The 16,970-nt window shown below is 32.8% G+C and overlaps 3 protein-coding genes across 4 annotated transcripts; 1 reads left to right on the top strand and 2 right to left on the bottom strand.

The window, feature by feature from the left end:
* Positions 1 to 285: 285 nt before the first annotated feature.
* Positions 286 to 4,473, bottom strand: LOC111373506 (cold-responsive protein kinase 1-like). 2 transcript variants are annotated; one of them, XM_022996037.1, is made up of 7 exons: positions 4,203 to 4,473; positions 2,507 to 2,666; positions 2,249 to 2,364; positions 1,957 to 2,167; positions 1,576 to 1,813; positions 1,118 to 1,268; positions 286 to 858 (listed from the first exon to the last, which is right to left on the bottom strand). In XM_022996037.1, the coding sequence occupies exons 2-7, from the start codon at positions 2,592 to 2,594 to the stop codon at positions 466 to 468; spliced, it is 1,197 nt and encodes a 398-aa protein (XP_022851805.1). In that variant the 5' UTR covers positions 2,595 to 2,666; positions 4,203 to 4,473; the 3' UTR covers positions 286 to 465. The 2 variants fall into 2 exon arrangements, with proteins under 2 accessions (XP_022851805.1, XP_022851806.1); XM_022996038.1 differs by having other exon boundaries at positions 2,519 to 2,666.
* A 5,435-nt stretch (positions 4,474 to 9,908) lies between these two features.
* Positions 9,909 to 11,396, top strand: LOC111373505 (photosystem II 10 kDa polypeptide, chloroplastic-like). Its single transcript, XM_022996036.1, has 5 exons — positions 9,909 to 10,113; positions 10,301 to 10,359; positions 10,601 to 10,656; positions 10,836 to 10,888; positions 11,164 to 11,396. Exons 1-5 carry the CDS (start codon positions 9,954 to 9,956, stop codon positions 11,256 to 11,258), a joined length of 423 nt encoding a protein of 140 aa, XP_022851804.1. The 5' UTR covers positions 9,909 to 9,953; the 3' UTR covers positions 11,259 to 11,396.
* Positions 11,397 to 11,483: 87 nt separating this feature from the next.
* LOC111373504 (DNA repair protein recA homolog 1, chloroplastic) lies at positions 11,484 to 16,619 on the bottom strand. Its single transcript, XM_022996035.1, has 13 exons — positions 16,437 to 16,619; positions 15,518 to 15,609; positions 15,352 to 15,427; positions 14,802 to 14,864; positions 14,508 to 14,637; positions 14,301 to 14,386; positions 14,086 to 14,211; positions 13,780 to 13,884; positions 13,611 to 13,667; positions 13,187 to 13,249; positions 13,022 to 13,098; positions 12,433 to 12,505; positions 11,484 to 11,943 (listed from the first exon to the last, which is right to left on the bottom strand). Exons 2-13 carry the CDS (start codon positions 15,586 to 15,588, stop codon positions 11,836 to 11,838), a joined length of 1,035 nt encoding a protein of 344 aa, XP_022851803.1. The 5' UTR covers positions 15,589 to 15,609; positions 16,437 to 16,619; the 3' UTR covers positions 11,484 to 11,835.
* Positions 16,620 to 16,970: the final 351 nt, after the last annotated feature.

The following is a 16,970-nucleotide window of genomic DNA, read 5'->3' as shown; positions in this document are numbered from 1 at the left end:
TTTAATTTAATTTAATAAGAATAAGTAACCTTTGAATTTGCATTCTATACTAAAATTTGATCCATTTACGATCCAAATTAACTAATAAAAAGTAACATAAAAATTGGAAATTAGTAAGTGATCGGCATATATCATTATTTAATAAAAATAGGGTTAGAAGTAAATTCTACAATAACATTTCTTGATTTAATTATGAATTTATGTACAATATGTGCTTATCTTATGCTAAACATAGGTGACATGACATCAATTCATTGGCAAATAAATTTATGGTAACTCTCAAAATTAGAATTAAATTTGTTACCTACCAGTGAATTCATATGGCACCAATGTATATCCCGAAAAGTTCAAAAAATACAAACCTTAAAACTCAATTAAAAAAAATAAAATAAATAAATACAACAATTTTTATACAATCTAACCAATCTTCACAAAATCGTAAGACTAAGCAGGATTTTTTTCAATTCAAACGCTCCTATCATATACTTCTGTAAATGTGAAGGTGGCCTGAGAAGAAGGTCCTGGGGACAAAGTTGAAGAGTCCAAATTATCAGAGCCAGATGATACGAAATTGGAAGGGCTGTGATTGATTTGAGCTTTGGTTTTAGGGGCACTTTTAATGTTTAGGTCCATGAGATCTGTGATTAATCCCGGCTTTGTTATCTTATTTTCATCAAAATCCTTCTCCCTGGTTAGCATTTGGACAACAGTCGACATAGATGGTCGAAGTTTTGGAAAATCTTGAGTGCAGATAAGACCGATCTTTAAGAATCTGCAAGCCTGTTCAGGGTCGAAATCTCCATTAAGTGCTGTATCTACTAGTGATACAATCTCCCGTCTTTCATGAAGTTGCCATGCCTGGAACACAATTTCAGTCATCTACATGTCTCAGAAAATAGCTATCTAGTAGGATATCAAAGGCTTATGCAATATGAAAAGTACAGAAATAATACGACCCCTTTTTTAGCATTACTTTTAGAGCTACAATTTAACTCTTGATATGACTTAAACAAGTTTTTAAAAGACCTTCTAGAAAGAGCTCATTAATAGTATATCAGAATATGAAATATTTACGCAATGGTAAAAAAGAATGTGATGTATGCATTGTTTTTAATACCCTTTCAAGAATATATTTTTCTTCAGCTGGTAACCATGAGTTCGTGTTGCATCTACCACTGACTATCTCGATGAGAAGAACACCGAAACTGTAAATATCAGCCTTGCATGTAAGCTGGCCTTTCATTGCGTATTCTGGTGCTAAGTAACCTCTGCACAATAGGCATAGATTCAGGTAATAAATCACGACATGAGAAACAGGGCTAAGACAGATATCAGCTCAGCTCTATAGAATATGAAATTCACTTCTTGCTAGCATGTTTGACTGTGCTTAAAAAACTACTTTTCCAGAGAGTAACTCTATAATTAGGATTGGCAAAATAAGTAACTTAAATATAAGTTTGACTTACTTTCAAGCACAGCCAAACATGCTCTTAGACCCTCTGTAAACTTCAACACGACGATTAGAGCATACAAAAACATGCTTTCAACACATCTAGTAGGAATTTTACTACTCACATGGTTCCTGCCACACGCGTACTGACATGAGTCATGTCGACAGGGATGAGCTTTGCAAGACCGAAATCTGAAATCTTAGGGCTCAAATCTTTGTCGAGAAGAATATTGCTAGCTTTGATATCCCGATGGACAATAGGCGGTTTCACTTCCTCATGAAGATAAGCAAGTCCCTTTGCAACTCCAACACAAATTTTAACCCGTGTTTGCCAGCTAAACTGGATGCTACTATGACGTCCACCTAAAGCACAACGTTTAACAGCATCAGATTCATTTCTCTTTATTTTAAGGGGGAAAAATATTGTTTCAAAATTTTTTAGCTGGTGAAATTATTTTCTTTTGCACGAACTATGAAGTCAGTAATTTAAGAAAAAGTGATTATACCAATAAGCGTTTGTGCGAGGCTGCTATTCTCTAGGTAGTTGTAAACGAGAATTCTGTGATTTCCTTCAACACAACATCCATAAAGCTTAACTAAATTTTCATGCTGTACATCAGAGATCACTTGAATCTCTGTTAGAAACTCTTTTACTCCTTGTGTTGATCCGGGAGAGAGAACTTTTATGGCAGCCATTTTCTCATTCCATATTTTTCCCTATTTTTCAATAGAAACAACGTCATTCTCCAAACTGCAAAGATCATTAATTAACACTGTGTAATAGGAAGGAGAGTCTACCTTATAAACAGAACCAAACCCCCCTTCCCCAATTTTATTGGTCGGACTAAAATCATTAGTAGCCCTTCTCAGCTCTTTGTAGGAGTAAAGTACAACATTGTGGACACCAGGGAGCTCTGTTTATGATTCAACATCAGTAGAATATTCTAAATATGCACAACAAATAGGTTAAAAGAAAACGACTTATGCACTGCCTGTTCAAGTGCTAAAGAAAACTTATAAATAAAGGTCTAGATAAGATCTATTCCAAGATATTACGTTGGAGTTTACCGTCACCAAGCTCGGATGAATGTCTTGTTGGTGGATTCGATCTTCTACCACATAAGAAAGAAAAGCAAGAAGTCATCACTAAAGGGTTCACCAATGACTTCCCTATTGGGAACTACACTGGAATTGCTTCAGTGAAACAAAACACAGCCTGCCAAATTGATTCATACAGATTCTATTTAGTACTAAATTAAAATAGAAACTCATAAGAACCCAAACAAATTAGATATCTGTCAAACAAAGGGTTGTGAAAGAATGAATTGATACAATTACAATCCTGCAAGTGCTGGTCCAATAATAATTTATACAAGTAAAACAGATCACTCCTTCCAATTTCTGTGGCATTAAAATTCATACTTGAGACATGCTACAAGATGTTTGTCTGGGAATTTTGAGCCATATCTCCTTCAGAGGTTCAAATTTATTACAGGTTTGCATATGCTTGTTCACTCAGATGTGAAGCTAGGTGATAATTAAGAGCATATTTGGCAAAAAGTAAGTTTTGTTAGTAAAAAGGTTACTTTTATGATATGTTTGGCAAAAAAGAAGCTTAAAAGTACTACTAGTCAAGCTTAGCAAAACATGAAATTAAAATACATGTTTTTACATCATTGACTAACTTAAAACTTTGAAAGAGTAATAGATAGTCCATGAAATGTATCACTTGACTTGATACAGTATAGGGGTTTGGAGTTCATATTTATTCGCTTGTTAATCTTTCAGGACCTCATAATATACACCCAAAGTAATACTAAAATGGGAATTCCTTCCTTACAAAGACAATAAAATATCATGAAGTTTAAAATTTTTAAACTTAGAATGGAAATGATATTGATGGAGCATTAAATGTTTATTCAAGAAGGAGTCAAAATAAGGATTTCTTTATTTCCAAATATTTTAATTTTCTGTATACTGTTTGTTACCTTAGCTACAGTATATTAAACCCTATATAAAGAGTGTAATGCTTCGTATTCAACCACAATGTTATTGAATACATTATACAATTGCAAGCTTCTCTCTCTCAATTTTCATTCAGATTGTTAGTAGTTGATTGTTTGTCGTCGTTAGATATAGCTTTTCAACAAGAATTATTGTGCAACACATAAGACTGGTAAAAATTCAGAAACGATTTCTCTATAATTGCGAAGGTTCCTTCTGAGGAGGTTTTGCAATTCTTTTATACGCATTACAACATATAGTTGAAACTAAGTCGCCGTGTTGGCTTTTCTGAAACATTTGGGTTTTTGATAACTGAGGCATTTTTTACCCACCGAAAAATGATTTTCCCGGCAGCTAAACTAGCAAGTTTCATAAACAAAACAAAAGCGAAAACCAAATTTGTTCGAGTACCGAATTGGAGAAACACAATTCCAACTCTTTCCGATTTCCAATTTTATCAATGTTTCTCGGTTATTATTCTGATTTCCGAGTGGAAGATTCTTCTTTTAATTAATTATACGAAGTTTACATTTCCAATCAGTACCATTTTCATGTATTAATTTTGCCCTTAAAAAAGCAGCTCCAACCTAAAATAAAATCTGTGATGGAGTGTGCAAATCAAGATCACCTCCTCAATTTAGAGTAATACACAGAACCAAAACCCAGTAACAAAAAAAAATAAAATAAATAAATAAATAAATAAAAAATCAAAGAAATAAATATATGGAAACCCAGATGAGAAAAATACCTCGGAAAACAGAAAAGTAAGCAGGTGAAATCGAGAGCTTCAGGGGGTTAAGAAAATCTTGAGGGGCAACTGCAACTGCAACAGAATATGAAAATAAAAGTACTAACGAAGAAAAAATGAAGTGCTGAAACATCTATACGTTATAGAGATTTATGGTCTGGCCGTCTGCCAAATGAGACTTTCATTTCCTTCAGCGCCATATACATGAGGTAAGCAACTAAGCATGCGTGCGTCATGACTCTTGACCTAAGTGATCACTTCACAAAACCAGTTTTTAAAACAGGTTGCACGTTTTTAAAATTGGTTTGACGTTTACTTTTTGGTAATTTAAAAGTAATTTCAGTGTTTAAATGGAGAAGTTGAATTTTGACAAATTCGTTCATTCTTAAATAATTAAGAGTACATTTAATTGTCAATATTTTTCATGAAAATTTTACTTTTTCACCAAAATTTCTACCTTAGTACTGTTTGACTGACATTTTTTTTGCTATAGAAAACATTTTCCTACTTTTGATCACTTAGCCATATTTTTCTCAAAATCAAAAAAAATATTTTCTTTAAGGGGAATAAAATTTTATTTTTCAGAAAATTCACTCTCTTCCTCTCTCTCATCTACGCACCAATGAAAATTCGACATGTATAATATTTTATAGATTGAAAATTAAATCAATCAAACACATTTAATTGACAATTTTCATGAACATAAGTTCCAGACAATTGAATTACCTCTAATTTATTTTCTTTTAATGCTTGCAATCAAATACACCCTAATATTTTTAATTTTTCCATCAACATTGATAGTCCATAATGATTTGATCTCATGCGACATGTTCAACTTTATGAAATGAAATTTTGTTTTTCAACTTGCGGAGCTATCCAAAAATTTGAAAGAGACAATTTAACGATGCCCACGTGACAATTTATTAGAGATCGATTAACATTTTCTTCATGAAACATGAATTGTGTGCGACTTCTAAAATGCCAATGAACAACTTAATATTTAGGCAATAAGTTGGAAACAAACAATGTAATTTTCCTGTTATTTTTAATCAAAGATTTTAGCTCGTCCAATTATTAAAACATACTGTAAAAAGTCATATAAGAAAAATTATTTTATTCTCTTGTTTGAAAAAATTGTAATGTGATTATAATGAAGATAAGTAATATGTCTCACGAAATAGGTGAATAATAAATAAATTCAAGTTGTTAATATATGATTAAAATTATTAGTTTACTTTGATTTTAAATTATAAGAAGATTATTATGAAATTCAAACATGATCTATAAATGTTTCTTTTGGAGAAATTATAAGTTGTTGAAATTATAAATTGATATAAATGAGTAGTGAATAAGTATATAGAAATTATACAACTCACAAAACGTGTGATTAAAATGAAAGTTTGATTTTAATATATGAGTGCATTAAGTCCTTGTTTGATCTTCATTATTTTTAAAATATATTTTTTCTATTGATAACATATTCTTTAATACAATAATATTATATGTAAATTTATAACTTTTTGTTATTTTCTAATTATACGTTATTCAATAAAATAATATTAAATAATCTGAAAAAGTCAGAGGAGAATACTTGTTTTCAAGTCAGCGAACAAACTTCCTGGTAAAAAAGGAGAAGGTGTTTCATCATGCCATCGAAATGCTGATAAGGGGAATAAACTGTCGCGTTCAAAGTTCAAACATTAATTTGAGAAAGTCATCAAAGAATTAAAGTTAATCCGTTTCCCATTATTAAAAAAAAAAAAAAAAATGAGAGAGAGAGAGAGAGAGAAGAAAAAGGATTTTTTTTTTTTCAAAATAAAACTTTTGAAAAATGTGTGGTAAAAAGTGATGATAAGTTTTGAATTCTATAAAATATGAGGTTAAAAATGATTTTGAGAAAAAATAATTTTAAAAAAACTTTGACAAATACGCCAAATATAAAACGAGTGCCTCTCAAAGTTTGTTTGGCTGGACTTATTAGAGTCAAAAGAATTGAGACTATAAAGTTGTTTTTGGACATGTTTGAATAATTTATTTAAAATAATGATTTGTCTAATTAAAAGAGCTTTTTGAGAGGACGATGATTTAAGATAGCTTCTATAAAAAGTAGAATTAGATTCTGTTTGACAAAGCTTTTGCAGGTGTTTCTATTTTGAAAAACACTTATTGCCCAGGCTCAAAGCCAGGGCTAAAAACAGGGGGGCCAAGTGGCGCCCCCCTATTGGAGGGGGGTCTGAAATTTCAGACCCCCCTCCAATAGGGGGGCGCCACTTGGCCCCCCTGTTTTTAGCCCTGGCTTTGAGCCTGGGCAATAAGTGTTTTTCAAAATAGAAACACCTGCCCCCTCCAATAGGGGTCAGAACCCCCTCCAATAGGGGGGCGCCACTTGGCCCTCCTGTTTTTAGCCTTGGCTTTGAGCCTGGGCGTGCAGCAATGCTCTTCTATTTTTATGTAAGAACATTTTGAGAAATCTGCGTGCTGTCAGCTTTCTTTTAAAACTTTTCGGAGTAAACAAAGTCCTTGCAAAAAAATAAAAAATAAAAAAATACACAAATCAAGTCCAAAAGTAATTTGTTATTATTAATTTTTCAAAAGTCAGATCTCGTCAACACATGCTTCAGAAGTAGCAGCTATTTCATAATATTGCATAAGAATGGCATGACTTCTAAGGTGTAATTCGTGCAATGGTTCATTGTATTTTTGTCTTTTGGAATAGTGTTGGGTCGAGCGCCTCACAAAGTTTGTTTGGCTGGACTTAAAGTCAAAAGAATTGAGACTATAAAATTTGTTTTTGGACATGTTTGAATAATTTGTTTAAAAAAAAAAAAAATTGATTTGTCTAATTAAAAAGGCTTTTTGAGAGGAAGATGATTCAAAATAAAAGGTTAAAGCCTAACCTTAAGGGTCCTCCACCACCCCTACTCTGGAGTATCGTGAGGGAGGTAAATCGCAGGTTATGCCTCCAAGGGTACAGGGTGGAAGGCTGCTTGTATACTTGCACTTACCCAAGAGCCAAATCCATATTTCAGGATTCGAACCCTTGACGCAGCAGCCTCAAGCAAAGTTGGATTTCTCCACCCTCCCCTTTTACCACTTGGAGATGTGCCTTGAGGGCCGGAAGATGATTCAAAATAGCTTCTATAAAAAGTGGAATTAGAGCCTTTATGGCAAATTTTTTGCATATGTTTCTACTTTTGTGTAAGAACTTTTTGAGAAAATCACGATAGTGGCTACTTTCGCTCCTCTTCCTTCTTGAAACGAATACTACAAACATTGCAAAATGACTACCAAATTCATAGCCATTATATTTATATGAAAATATATCAAATTCGTCATTTTGTCCAGACGAATTTCATTCAAAAGGGCCTAAGATGTAACATTTTAAAAGTTTTGGGTTGACAGTTGCAACAAATAAAATGTTAGGAGAAATTCTGCTAATATTTAAAAAGCTCGAGACTTCTGCTGCAATTATCTCTTTTTATCTGTTGGAATAGTTTTGTGGCGAGATCTTTGCATTAATCATTAAGACCACTTAATCATTTGAGATTCTCCAACGTCAAATTTTATGTTAAATTATTTAATTAAAAATCATATTTAATGAAAAATTTCAATTTATTATATCAATAAATATTCTAGTGCTAATTTATTCTTAACTTCTAATTATCAAATTTGTAACTTTAGAATTTTTAATGAACAATTTTAATTTATTTTATCAATAATTATTACTTGATTAGAATTTAAAAATAAATATTAAATAAAAATAACCATCATATTAAAAAAATTATAAATTAAATCAAATCTATTAATTCTAAAAGATTAAAAAATGGACATAGAGAGAACAAAAATTTGTTGTAAAAAGGAAGAGAAAATAAAATGAGAAAAATATAATTACCCCAAATTCGGCATAAGTGAATAATGGTACCCCAAATTTGGTGTGCTATTGGAGTGGTTTTTACGCCACCAAATTTGTCTAACCATTAGAGATGGTCTAAGTGGGTTGCTCTTATTTCTTTTATTGAGAAAACGAGCTCGTAAAATGTCAAAAATGCGAGCGAGGGTGATTGTATTTTGATGCTTAAATCAGTTTAAGCGTTTAGGAAAGAATATGAAGTCCGATGCTAAATATTTTGACCACTTTGAGTAGAGGGACTTCAGGGTTTAGTTGGACACCAAATATTCGAAAAATTTCAGTCCTTGAACTGGACATAGAGTCGTACTAGCATGTTGAGAATATAAAATCCTCATGACATGACAAATTTTTAATTATGGCTTTGTTTGATTTTCATTCTTTTAAAAATATATTTTTCTTTCTTTTCTTTTCAATAATACATTATTAATTAAAATAATATTATACGTAAATCAAAAAGTTTTCTTTATTTTTCAATCACACATTTCATATCAATCTACCATTCCAAAATACAATTTTTCATGAAAATAAGATTCAAACACCCTTTATGTTATTGATTCGTCGTCAAATCAGCTTGATAGGTCTTATTTTCTATACAGTAAGGCACTAATTTTCTAGGGAAAATGAAATTAAAATGTCAATTTTTAACTTTTGTGTATTTGATAGTGTTTTATTTTTCATGGAAATTAAATTCTTGAATTTTTTTGGGAGTTGTAATTTTGTAGCATTTGTGGGAATAGAATGTGGGGATTGATTTTCCTAGTTACTATTAACTTTTTTTTTTTTTTAAAGTAATGGAAATAAATTTTAAGAATTATTATAAAAAAATATTTCTCTTTAATTGACAATTTTCATGTAAAACAAAGTTAAACGAACACTAAAAGATGGATATATTTTTTTTTTTTTGCAATGAAAATAAATTTCATCCCCAATACCAGTAAATTTCATCTTTTTAATTGACAATTTTCATGTAAAACAAAGTCAAACGAACATAAAAAATACTTTTATTTCAACATTTTCCACGTGGAAAATTATACCAATCAAACACAATTTACAATTCCTGAGAAAACAATTTATAGGTAATTTAATTATCTGAAATTCGTTTTCTTTCCACCTCAATTCTATTTTTACAATCAAACGGACCCTAAGTTATTTTTTGATAAACATAATATTATATTTTATATGACTTTATGTCAAGTGTCAATATTGCAAGAGAGAATAAGCACTAACACAAAACTCTTAACTATTTGTAGTGTTGGACTAACGTCAATGCACAATAGATCGTTTTATATTTAAGCCTTGTTTGAAACAAATTATTTTTTAAAAAAAATTCTTAAATAGTGATTTAACATCATTTCAACTACACATTTTTAATAAAATAATATTACACGCAAATACAAAACATTTCCTTATTTTTTAACAATATATTTTCTATCAATATACTATTTAAAAATGTATTTTTATTTCAATAATGTGGATCAAACAAGGGCTTAGTTATATTTAACTTGATCCCGATGCATGAATCTTTTGCAATGTTCTAAATAATAACAGAGTAATGCACTTGTAGCCTGCCTGTGCTTTGAAAATGAAAATTAAAGCAGAATTTTATTTTTTATTTTTTAGACAAAAATGGGAAAGAATTCATTCACCAATTCCAGCCAATAGTGGATGTACAAGTGTAACAAAAATGGCTGATAAAATAGATTGCAATTTGATACCATATCCAGAAGCAAGCCACAAGTCCAGCGCCACGTGTCAACCTGTCAATCTCAGTGGCTGGTAATTATCATCATCATCATCATCAAGGACATTCTTAGGAAGACAGAGCACAAGAAGCATAGCACATGGCAACCACAGTCATGAGTTCACAATGCCTAAAGCCCTCTCCATTCACCTTTGAGAAAGTTGCACCAAGAGGAAGAGGGCTCCCCTCACTTGCAAGAACCTCCTCTTTCAAAGTCGAAGCCAGCGGTGGCAAGAAAATCAGAACCGACAAACCTTTTGGTTAGTTTTTTTATTCGAAATCGTTTGTAAATACTCAATTTCTTTAGGGTCTCCACTTTATTTTATTCAATTGGACAACTTAGGAGAAACATAATTATATAGTCGAATTTGATTTATTTTATTTGATTTTTTTTATTTTGGAATCAATCGGTTGATGAAGCTGAGGTTGTTGGGATGGTTTTTTTAGGAATTAATGGAGGCATGGCACTTGCGGATGGTTTGGATGCCTCTGGCAGGAAGGGCAAGGTAAGCTACCTTGTACACGTTTAGTAAAAAAAAAAAAAAAAATTAAGCTTATAAGCTAATCAAACATTATTTTTAATCACAAATTGCTCAAAACTCAAAACATTTATCTACTTTTTAATCTGCATTTCTTAAGTCTCTTTGCTTATAAGCATTTAAAAGTTTAACCAAACTATGTACCATGGACGTGTGTGTTTTCTGCATTGATTTCACTCTTACCATTTTCTTACTAAAATTGATTCAGGGAAAAGGTGTTTACCAATTTGTAGATAAATATGGAGCTAATGTCGACGGATACAGGTGAATATTGTACATGCATGAATGGTAAATTGTACAACTGAAAAGATTTTAACTTCTTTATGATTCGATAATAATGTACGTCTCACTTTACTAGACAAGCCATATATGCATGATTTTCATTCCCCAATTTACTTCGAAATTATAAGGCAACTCAATTTGTCGTCTCGACTGAAATGCAGTCCCATTTACAACACTGATGATTGGTCTCCAAGTGGTGATGTATACGTTGGAGGTAATTGATCGTAAGTTTTAAGGGCTTTTGATATTTGAGTTTTGCTACAAGTACTCAGAGTTTGAGGTATCCAGAGTTTGACACTATGGGTCACCTGCTACTCACATTGGGGTCAAGGGCCCCACGCCAATAAATGTGTGAGGCCCGACCCCCTCATTCACATCAGGTAACTTGGGATGTCAAACTCTGGGTACAAATAACAAGACTCTTGATATTTTCTTTTTAAATGTATGTAATAATGATTTTAACAATAAAAATATTATAATGAAATGCAGGTACCACTGGATTAGCAATCTGGGCTGTCACTCTGGTTGGTCTTCTTGCAGGAGGTGCCCTTCTTGTTTACAGCACAAGTGCTTTGGCACAGTAGACCAGTATTTCAGCAATTAAAATGTCCAATCTAGCTTGTATCAAGAAACTTTATAGAACAATATTTTGTGGATTCTTAAATCATCTGTAATATGTAATACTTTGTTATGGATGTTCTGTGTATGGTTGCACTTTTCTTCTTGCATCAGATAAATTCCACAACTCAGAAAAGGAACCAGAAAAAATAGGTTATGATAAACTGCATTTCTAGGACCTGAGGCAACGGTAAATTTCAAAGTGCGGTTAAGAAGAAAAGTGAGCATTTCTCAGTTGATCTCAAAATTTATACATCTCTATCCCCTTTTAACCCCTTAAGACCCTGAAGAGAACAAATTCTCTCCCTTCTTTTCCTCTCTAGCATTGGCATAGGGGTGCATGAAATACAACTAAAATACACGCTTTATTGAAATCTAATGTGTAAAATGGGCATTTCAATCGTTACTCCAAAAGTCAAAACAGGGATAACCCTGAACAGATCAAACCGAACTGAATGAGGATCTAATCTGTGCTTCCATTTTAACGTTTGTTCCTCTCTTCAGACACATGATGATCAATCTTCCAACCAAGCTCAATTAATCTTATTGAATTTCTTCAAAAATGTCTTCTTCTTGAGGTTGTGGTGGCGACAACTTCATGTAAGAGGTCCCTACTTGTCCAATTCCCTCTATAAACATGGATCGAACTTTCTGCACAGATAAATAAATAATATACCTCTTGTTTCCTCACAAATAGTAAACATTCAAATGATAGAACTCGTGCAACATTAAAATTTTAACGATGGAAAAGGAAATACATTATTACCTGAAAGCCACGAAAGGGAATTAAGACATACTATCATAGACTGCAAATACCTCAAAGAGCCTTACCCACCGTATTAGTAGTTTTCTTTTCTTCTCTTACATAACCATGTATTGATCAAATGAAAATGACACAGAACTAATGGAAAAAGAAATAAATAGAAAATGCATGTCTTGGTTCATACGGTTCAATAAATTTATTTATCCTATCAAATCAACTCAATCCTTTATTTTCATTGGGCAAATTTTTGAGAAGGTTCTTGTCCTCGGCAGCACAAGTAGCTATCATAAGTTGTGCACTAGAAGGAAATCCGAAGGGGGGAGCTTAGTCATACAGAAAATATTCAAGTTATGGGATGAGCTGTGTGGGTAAAATACCTTCTCTATTTCTTCGGAGACGAGAGGATTTTCTTTCAGGTACTGTAATGCTCTGTCTCTTCCTTGTCCCAATCTTCATTCAAACATTAATATAAGACGAGCAACAAATAAACTATATAAAATTGAAAGACAGTTATCGCATTGAAAAGACTTGGAATAAGTAACAGAGCTTAAACTAATCCAAATGCTATACCAGCTGAAACGCAGAGTTCAGTTTTTAGTTTTTAATATGACATAAATATATTTCCAAACAAATTTCTTTCACCGCCTCGTTACACAGAACCCAATTACCCATCCTCACCGCACTTTCACCTTATCAAGAGAAAAGTTGTCAATATATATTACACGAAGAGTAAAGAATACATCAGACTATATTTTACTTCTTGAACACTTTTAAATCTTATGCTCAAGGGTACTCGCATTTCGTCAAGGAGCTGCGAGTTTTTAGCAGCAAATAATACGCAAATTCAATATTGGTATTCTCTGGAAGTGCAAGAATCAAACAAATAAATGTTTGATCATTTAATGGTTCCAGCACAATGCATGTAAGGTTCATCTAAAAGTTCCAACCATATTTGATAAATAAAACCTGTGATCTCCATAGCTGTACCACGAGCCCTTCTTCAAGACAATATCCATTACTTCAGCACAATCCAGAATGCAACCCTGAATATGGACTCAAGATCAATAAAAAGGATTTATAAGGGAAACAAGCCACACTGCAATATAAAGAAAACTATGTATGTGGCCATACCAGCTTGCTGACTCCCTCCCCAAATATAATTTCAAACTCAGCTTGCTTATAAGGTCTTGACACCTACAACAAAAATTATTTAGAAGAATAAAGTATGCCTAGTATTAACAACATAATTCAGGAGGAAGCGGCAAATAACTCTTAGGTACCAGAAATTTTCAATAAGCCCATATAAAATAAAGAATAGGTAAAGTTTGACAAAATCATCCATCAATAGAAATTTAAAAATGTGGGTTCAAGTATGATAGAGCAGAAAACTAGGAAAAGTCATTTATATTGAAAACGAATGTTTAGAAAGAAGACCAGATTTCAATGGGAAATTAGATTCCATGAAGCATAAGAAGTTCTAAGGGAACCTACAGAATGGTCAGAGACATAATTAAGTAATACAGGGACACATGTTCTTGTCATTGGAGCTACACACCTTACTCTTTTGAACTCTCACCCGAACTTTAACTCCAATATCTTCATCTCCTTTAACCTAAAACAAACAGAGATGTGTTCATTGCTAATGTCTTCAAACACTTCGAATTAAAATAATAGAATAAAATGGGAAGATATAGATTAATAGATTGAGCAAATTTTCGGCTTACCGACTTTATCTTCCCAGTTGGACGTATCTCAAGTCGGACAGATGCAAAGAACTTCAAAGCAATTCCACCGCTGGTGACTTCAGGATTTCCATAAAATACACCAATCTGGTTAAACCCCAAAAGAGTATCTTCATAAGCTATCAGATAGAAATACAAAATAGAGATGGAGAAGTCAGATCATGGAAGGTGCTAAGGATAGAATATTGGTACACAAAATCAATTCCATTCATCCACAGGCATCCAAATACTTAGTAACAAAAATTAGCCATACTCTTCTAAACGTAGCATCCACTGAACTAAAAAAACCTTGTGTCTTATTTGATTTAGGAATATAAGTGTACATCCAGCTTTGGAAGCAATGCCTGACATTTTACGCAGTGCTTGACTCATAAGGCGTGCTTGCAAACCCATTTGTTGCATTCCAATTTCACCCTACGGAAAAAGTAACACCATGAAAAAGTTTCAGCCTTCCAGAACATCACAAATTTTTACATAATAAAAAATATAAATTCATAACATACTTCAATTTCAGCTCGTGGAGTGAGTGCTGAGACAGAATCAATGCAAATAAGATCAATGGCACCAGATCTACACATACGATCCGCAACTGTAATATATAAAACAGGATAAATTGTAATTACTTCAAGTAAATCTAGCGCAACAAAAAGCTCACTGCCGTGAATAGTTTTGAATCATTAGTCTCAATTTTAACAAGGAAAGCAAATTACTCTCTAGTGCCATCTCTCCATTATCAGGCTGGCAAACAATCAGATTCTCTACATCGACTCCCAATGCTTTTGAGTATGCTGGATCAAAAGCATGCTCAGCATCAACAAGCATGGCATTACCCCCAAGCTTCTGCAGGTCGAACATTAAAAAAAAAAAAATCAAGTTGTTCTTTAAGTAAAGATTAGTTCAATAATTCTTAGATATGTATAGACATGCACATCCATATACGTATAGGCATGTTCGGAGGTGTTGCACACACATAGATACAAGTAAAATCAAATCACATACTAGACCTGCACTTCTGCAATTGCATGGAGCGCCAGAGTGGTCTTCCCACTACTTTCTGGCCCATATATCTGTAAAGAAAGGCACAAGATTATCAGGTTCAACAAGCAGCAGCTTATTCCTTGATATGCTAAATGCTGAAGAACAAAACAACCATTTACTCATTGTTTTCAGAACATACACACGCAATCTTATAAGTTCAATGGAATTGTTTGCTCTTAAAGGAGAAAATGTTGAAATTTACTCCAGAAAGTGGTCTATCATTATTTAAATCACTTAGCCCTTCCACTAACAGTAAAACCAAATGACAGGTTGAGGCCCTAGTAATGTCTTTACTAACTGCAGGTGAGTTTCAGGATCCGGCAGCTCAAAATATCTGGTAACAGTTCTGGCAGTAAATGTTTCGAACCACCATGATAGATACATTTACATCAGTAGAATGCTAATGCAGTGTTATTATCAGATCTATGGTGTCACACTTCTAAAAACAAGAAGACACTGCGATTGCAACCAGAGAAAATTAGATGGATAACATTATAAAGGTACTAAAAATAACACCTCTACAATCCTTCCTTTGGGAAGGCCACCACCTAAAGCGAAGTCTAATGTTAAGCAGCCACTAGGAAAAGTTTCACTGCACAGGGAAAAAGAGGCATAAGAATCAACTACCATGATAATAACAAGACATGCTACAGAAAAATTATCATCAACGATCAACACCTACACTAGAGCACCGCCAGCACTTCCCAATCTTGTAACACTTCCTTTCCCAAATGAGCTATTTATGTCATTCATAGCAGCATCGAGTGCTTTTTGCTGAAAATAAAGATTTACACAGTAAGATAGTAATAACCAATAATTGACTGCATATAAACATATTATTTAGACATGCGTTACAGTCTTATAAATAACAAAGAAAAGAAAAGAGGAAGTTTGTAGTAAAAAGGAGAAAAGTGGATATTCCAGGAAAGCTAGTGAAACTTTTCCAAAAGTAGTCTTGACTCTTATGCAATGCAGCTCACGTGAAAGCACCAATAATTTCTAAATTAATGTCAAATCTTCTTGTTTGTACAGCTATAATATATATAGAATATTTCTCCCAATTTATAATTCGGTATTACTAACTCTGCAATTTGCCGCCCCTGCTTCAATCTTCTCATAACTCAAAAACAAAAATGAAGATTGCTCTTTGCTATTGACAAACTGCAGTGCGGAACAGTTTTTACGTGCAATGCATTTTTTCAAAAAGCAAAGTCAAGAAACAAAAAGTGAAAATAGTCATAATAGGATAGACCACATCTTAGAGTAATGCAAAAGAAACCACCCAGTATATTCATCCAAAATTTAGAATAGTGAGTTCTTTCTAGCAATCAATTTCCGATGCTTGTAATCGCATTTACAAGATGAATTATCTATAGAGTGTCAGATGCAAGCATGCATACAGATATCATGTTCATTTATCACCTAAATTTTTGGGTGCTACGAAAAGAAAAATTTGGTATGCATACATTTGGTGTTATGTGATAGGGTGTTGTATACAAGGAAAGATCATGAGTAACGGGTGGTCCTGAACTCACTTGAAGAGATCAATACACAAAAATGGATGTCATGAAAATGTTTACTGCTCCAGAATGAATCCTTACCTCAAATTATAGGACATTGAAAATTACTTGTCAAGCGCCCATCCAATGCAAATTGATAGACAGGTTTTTATTGTCTGTTATAAGTACTAGGTTCTATTCAGGGATAAATCTCACAGGAATTTGGATTACTCCTCGTAATAAGATTGACCTTCAAATATGGTATCAGATTTCATTAAACTCCAACAAGAGATTTGATCAAATTTAGCCTAAAAAAGAGCATACAAAGTTCAAAATTGATCTGTTCAAACAGAGCCACCATCTTGAAAGGCATATTTAGGGATACATCCCTCATCAATAAAACACCGAAATATAGGCTGATCATATAAGAGTTTAGACCACTTCTCTTAACAAGGTTAAACATTTAAGATGAAATCCAAGTCTTAATAGGTTCAAGTAAAAAATTCACCTGTCATGTCTGATAAAGTACAATCTTTGCTAACTAATGCAAAATTTGTATCTTCGAATAATCCATAAAAAGTAATAAACTAAAGCACGGTTTAAAATAATTAATTTAGTAGTTTCTCAAATTCAAAC

This window comes from Olea europaea, unplaced genomic scaffold, assembly GCF_002742605.1.
Source record: "Olea europaea var. sylvestris unplaced genomic scaffold, O_europaea_v1 scaffold1137, whole genome shotgun sequence".
NCBI lineage: Eukaryota > Viridiplantae > Streptophyta > Magnoliopsida > Lamiales > Oleaceae > Olea > Olea europaea.
Note: the sequence above shows the minus strand (reverse complement) of the source record. Positions and strands in the feature narration are given on the sequence as shown.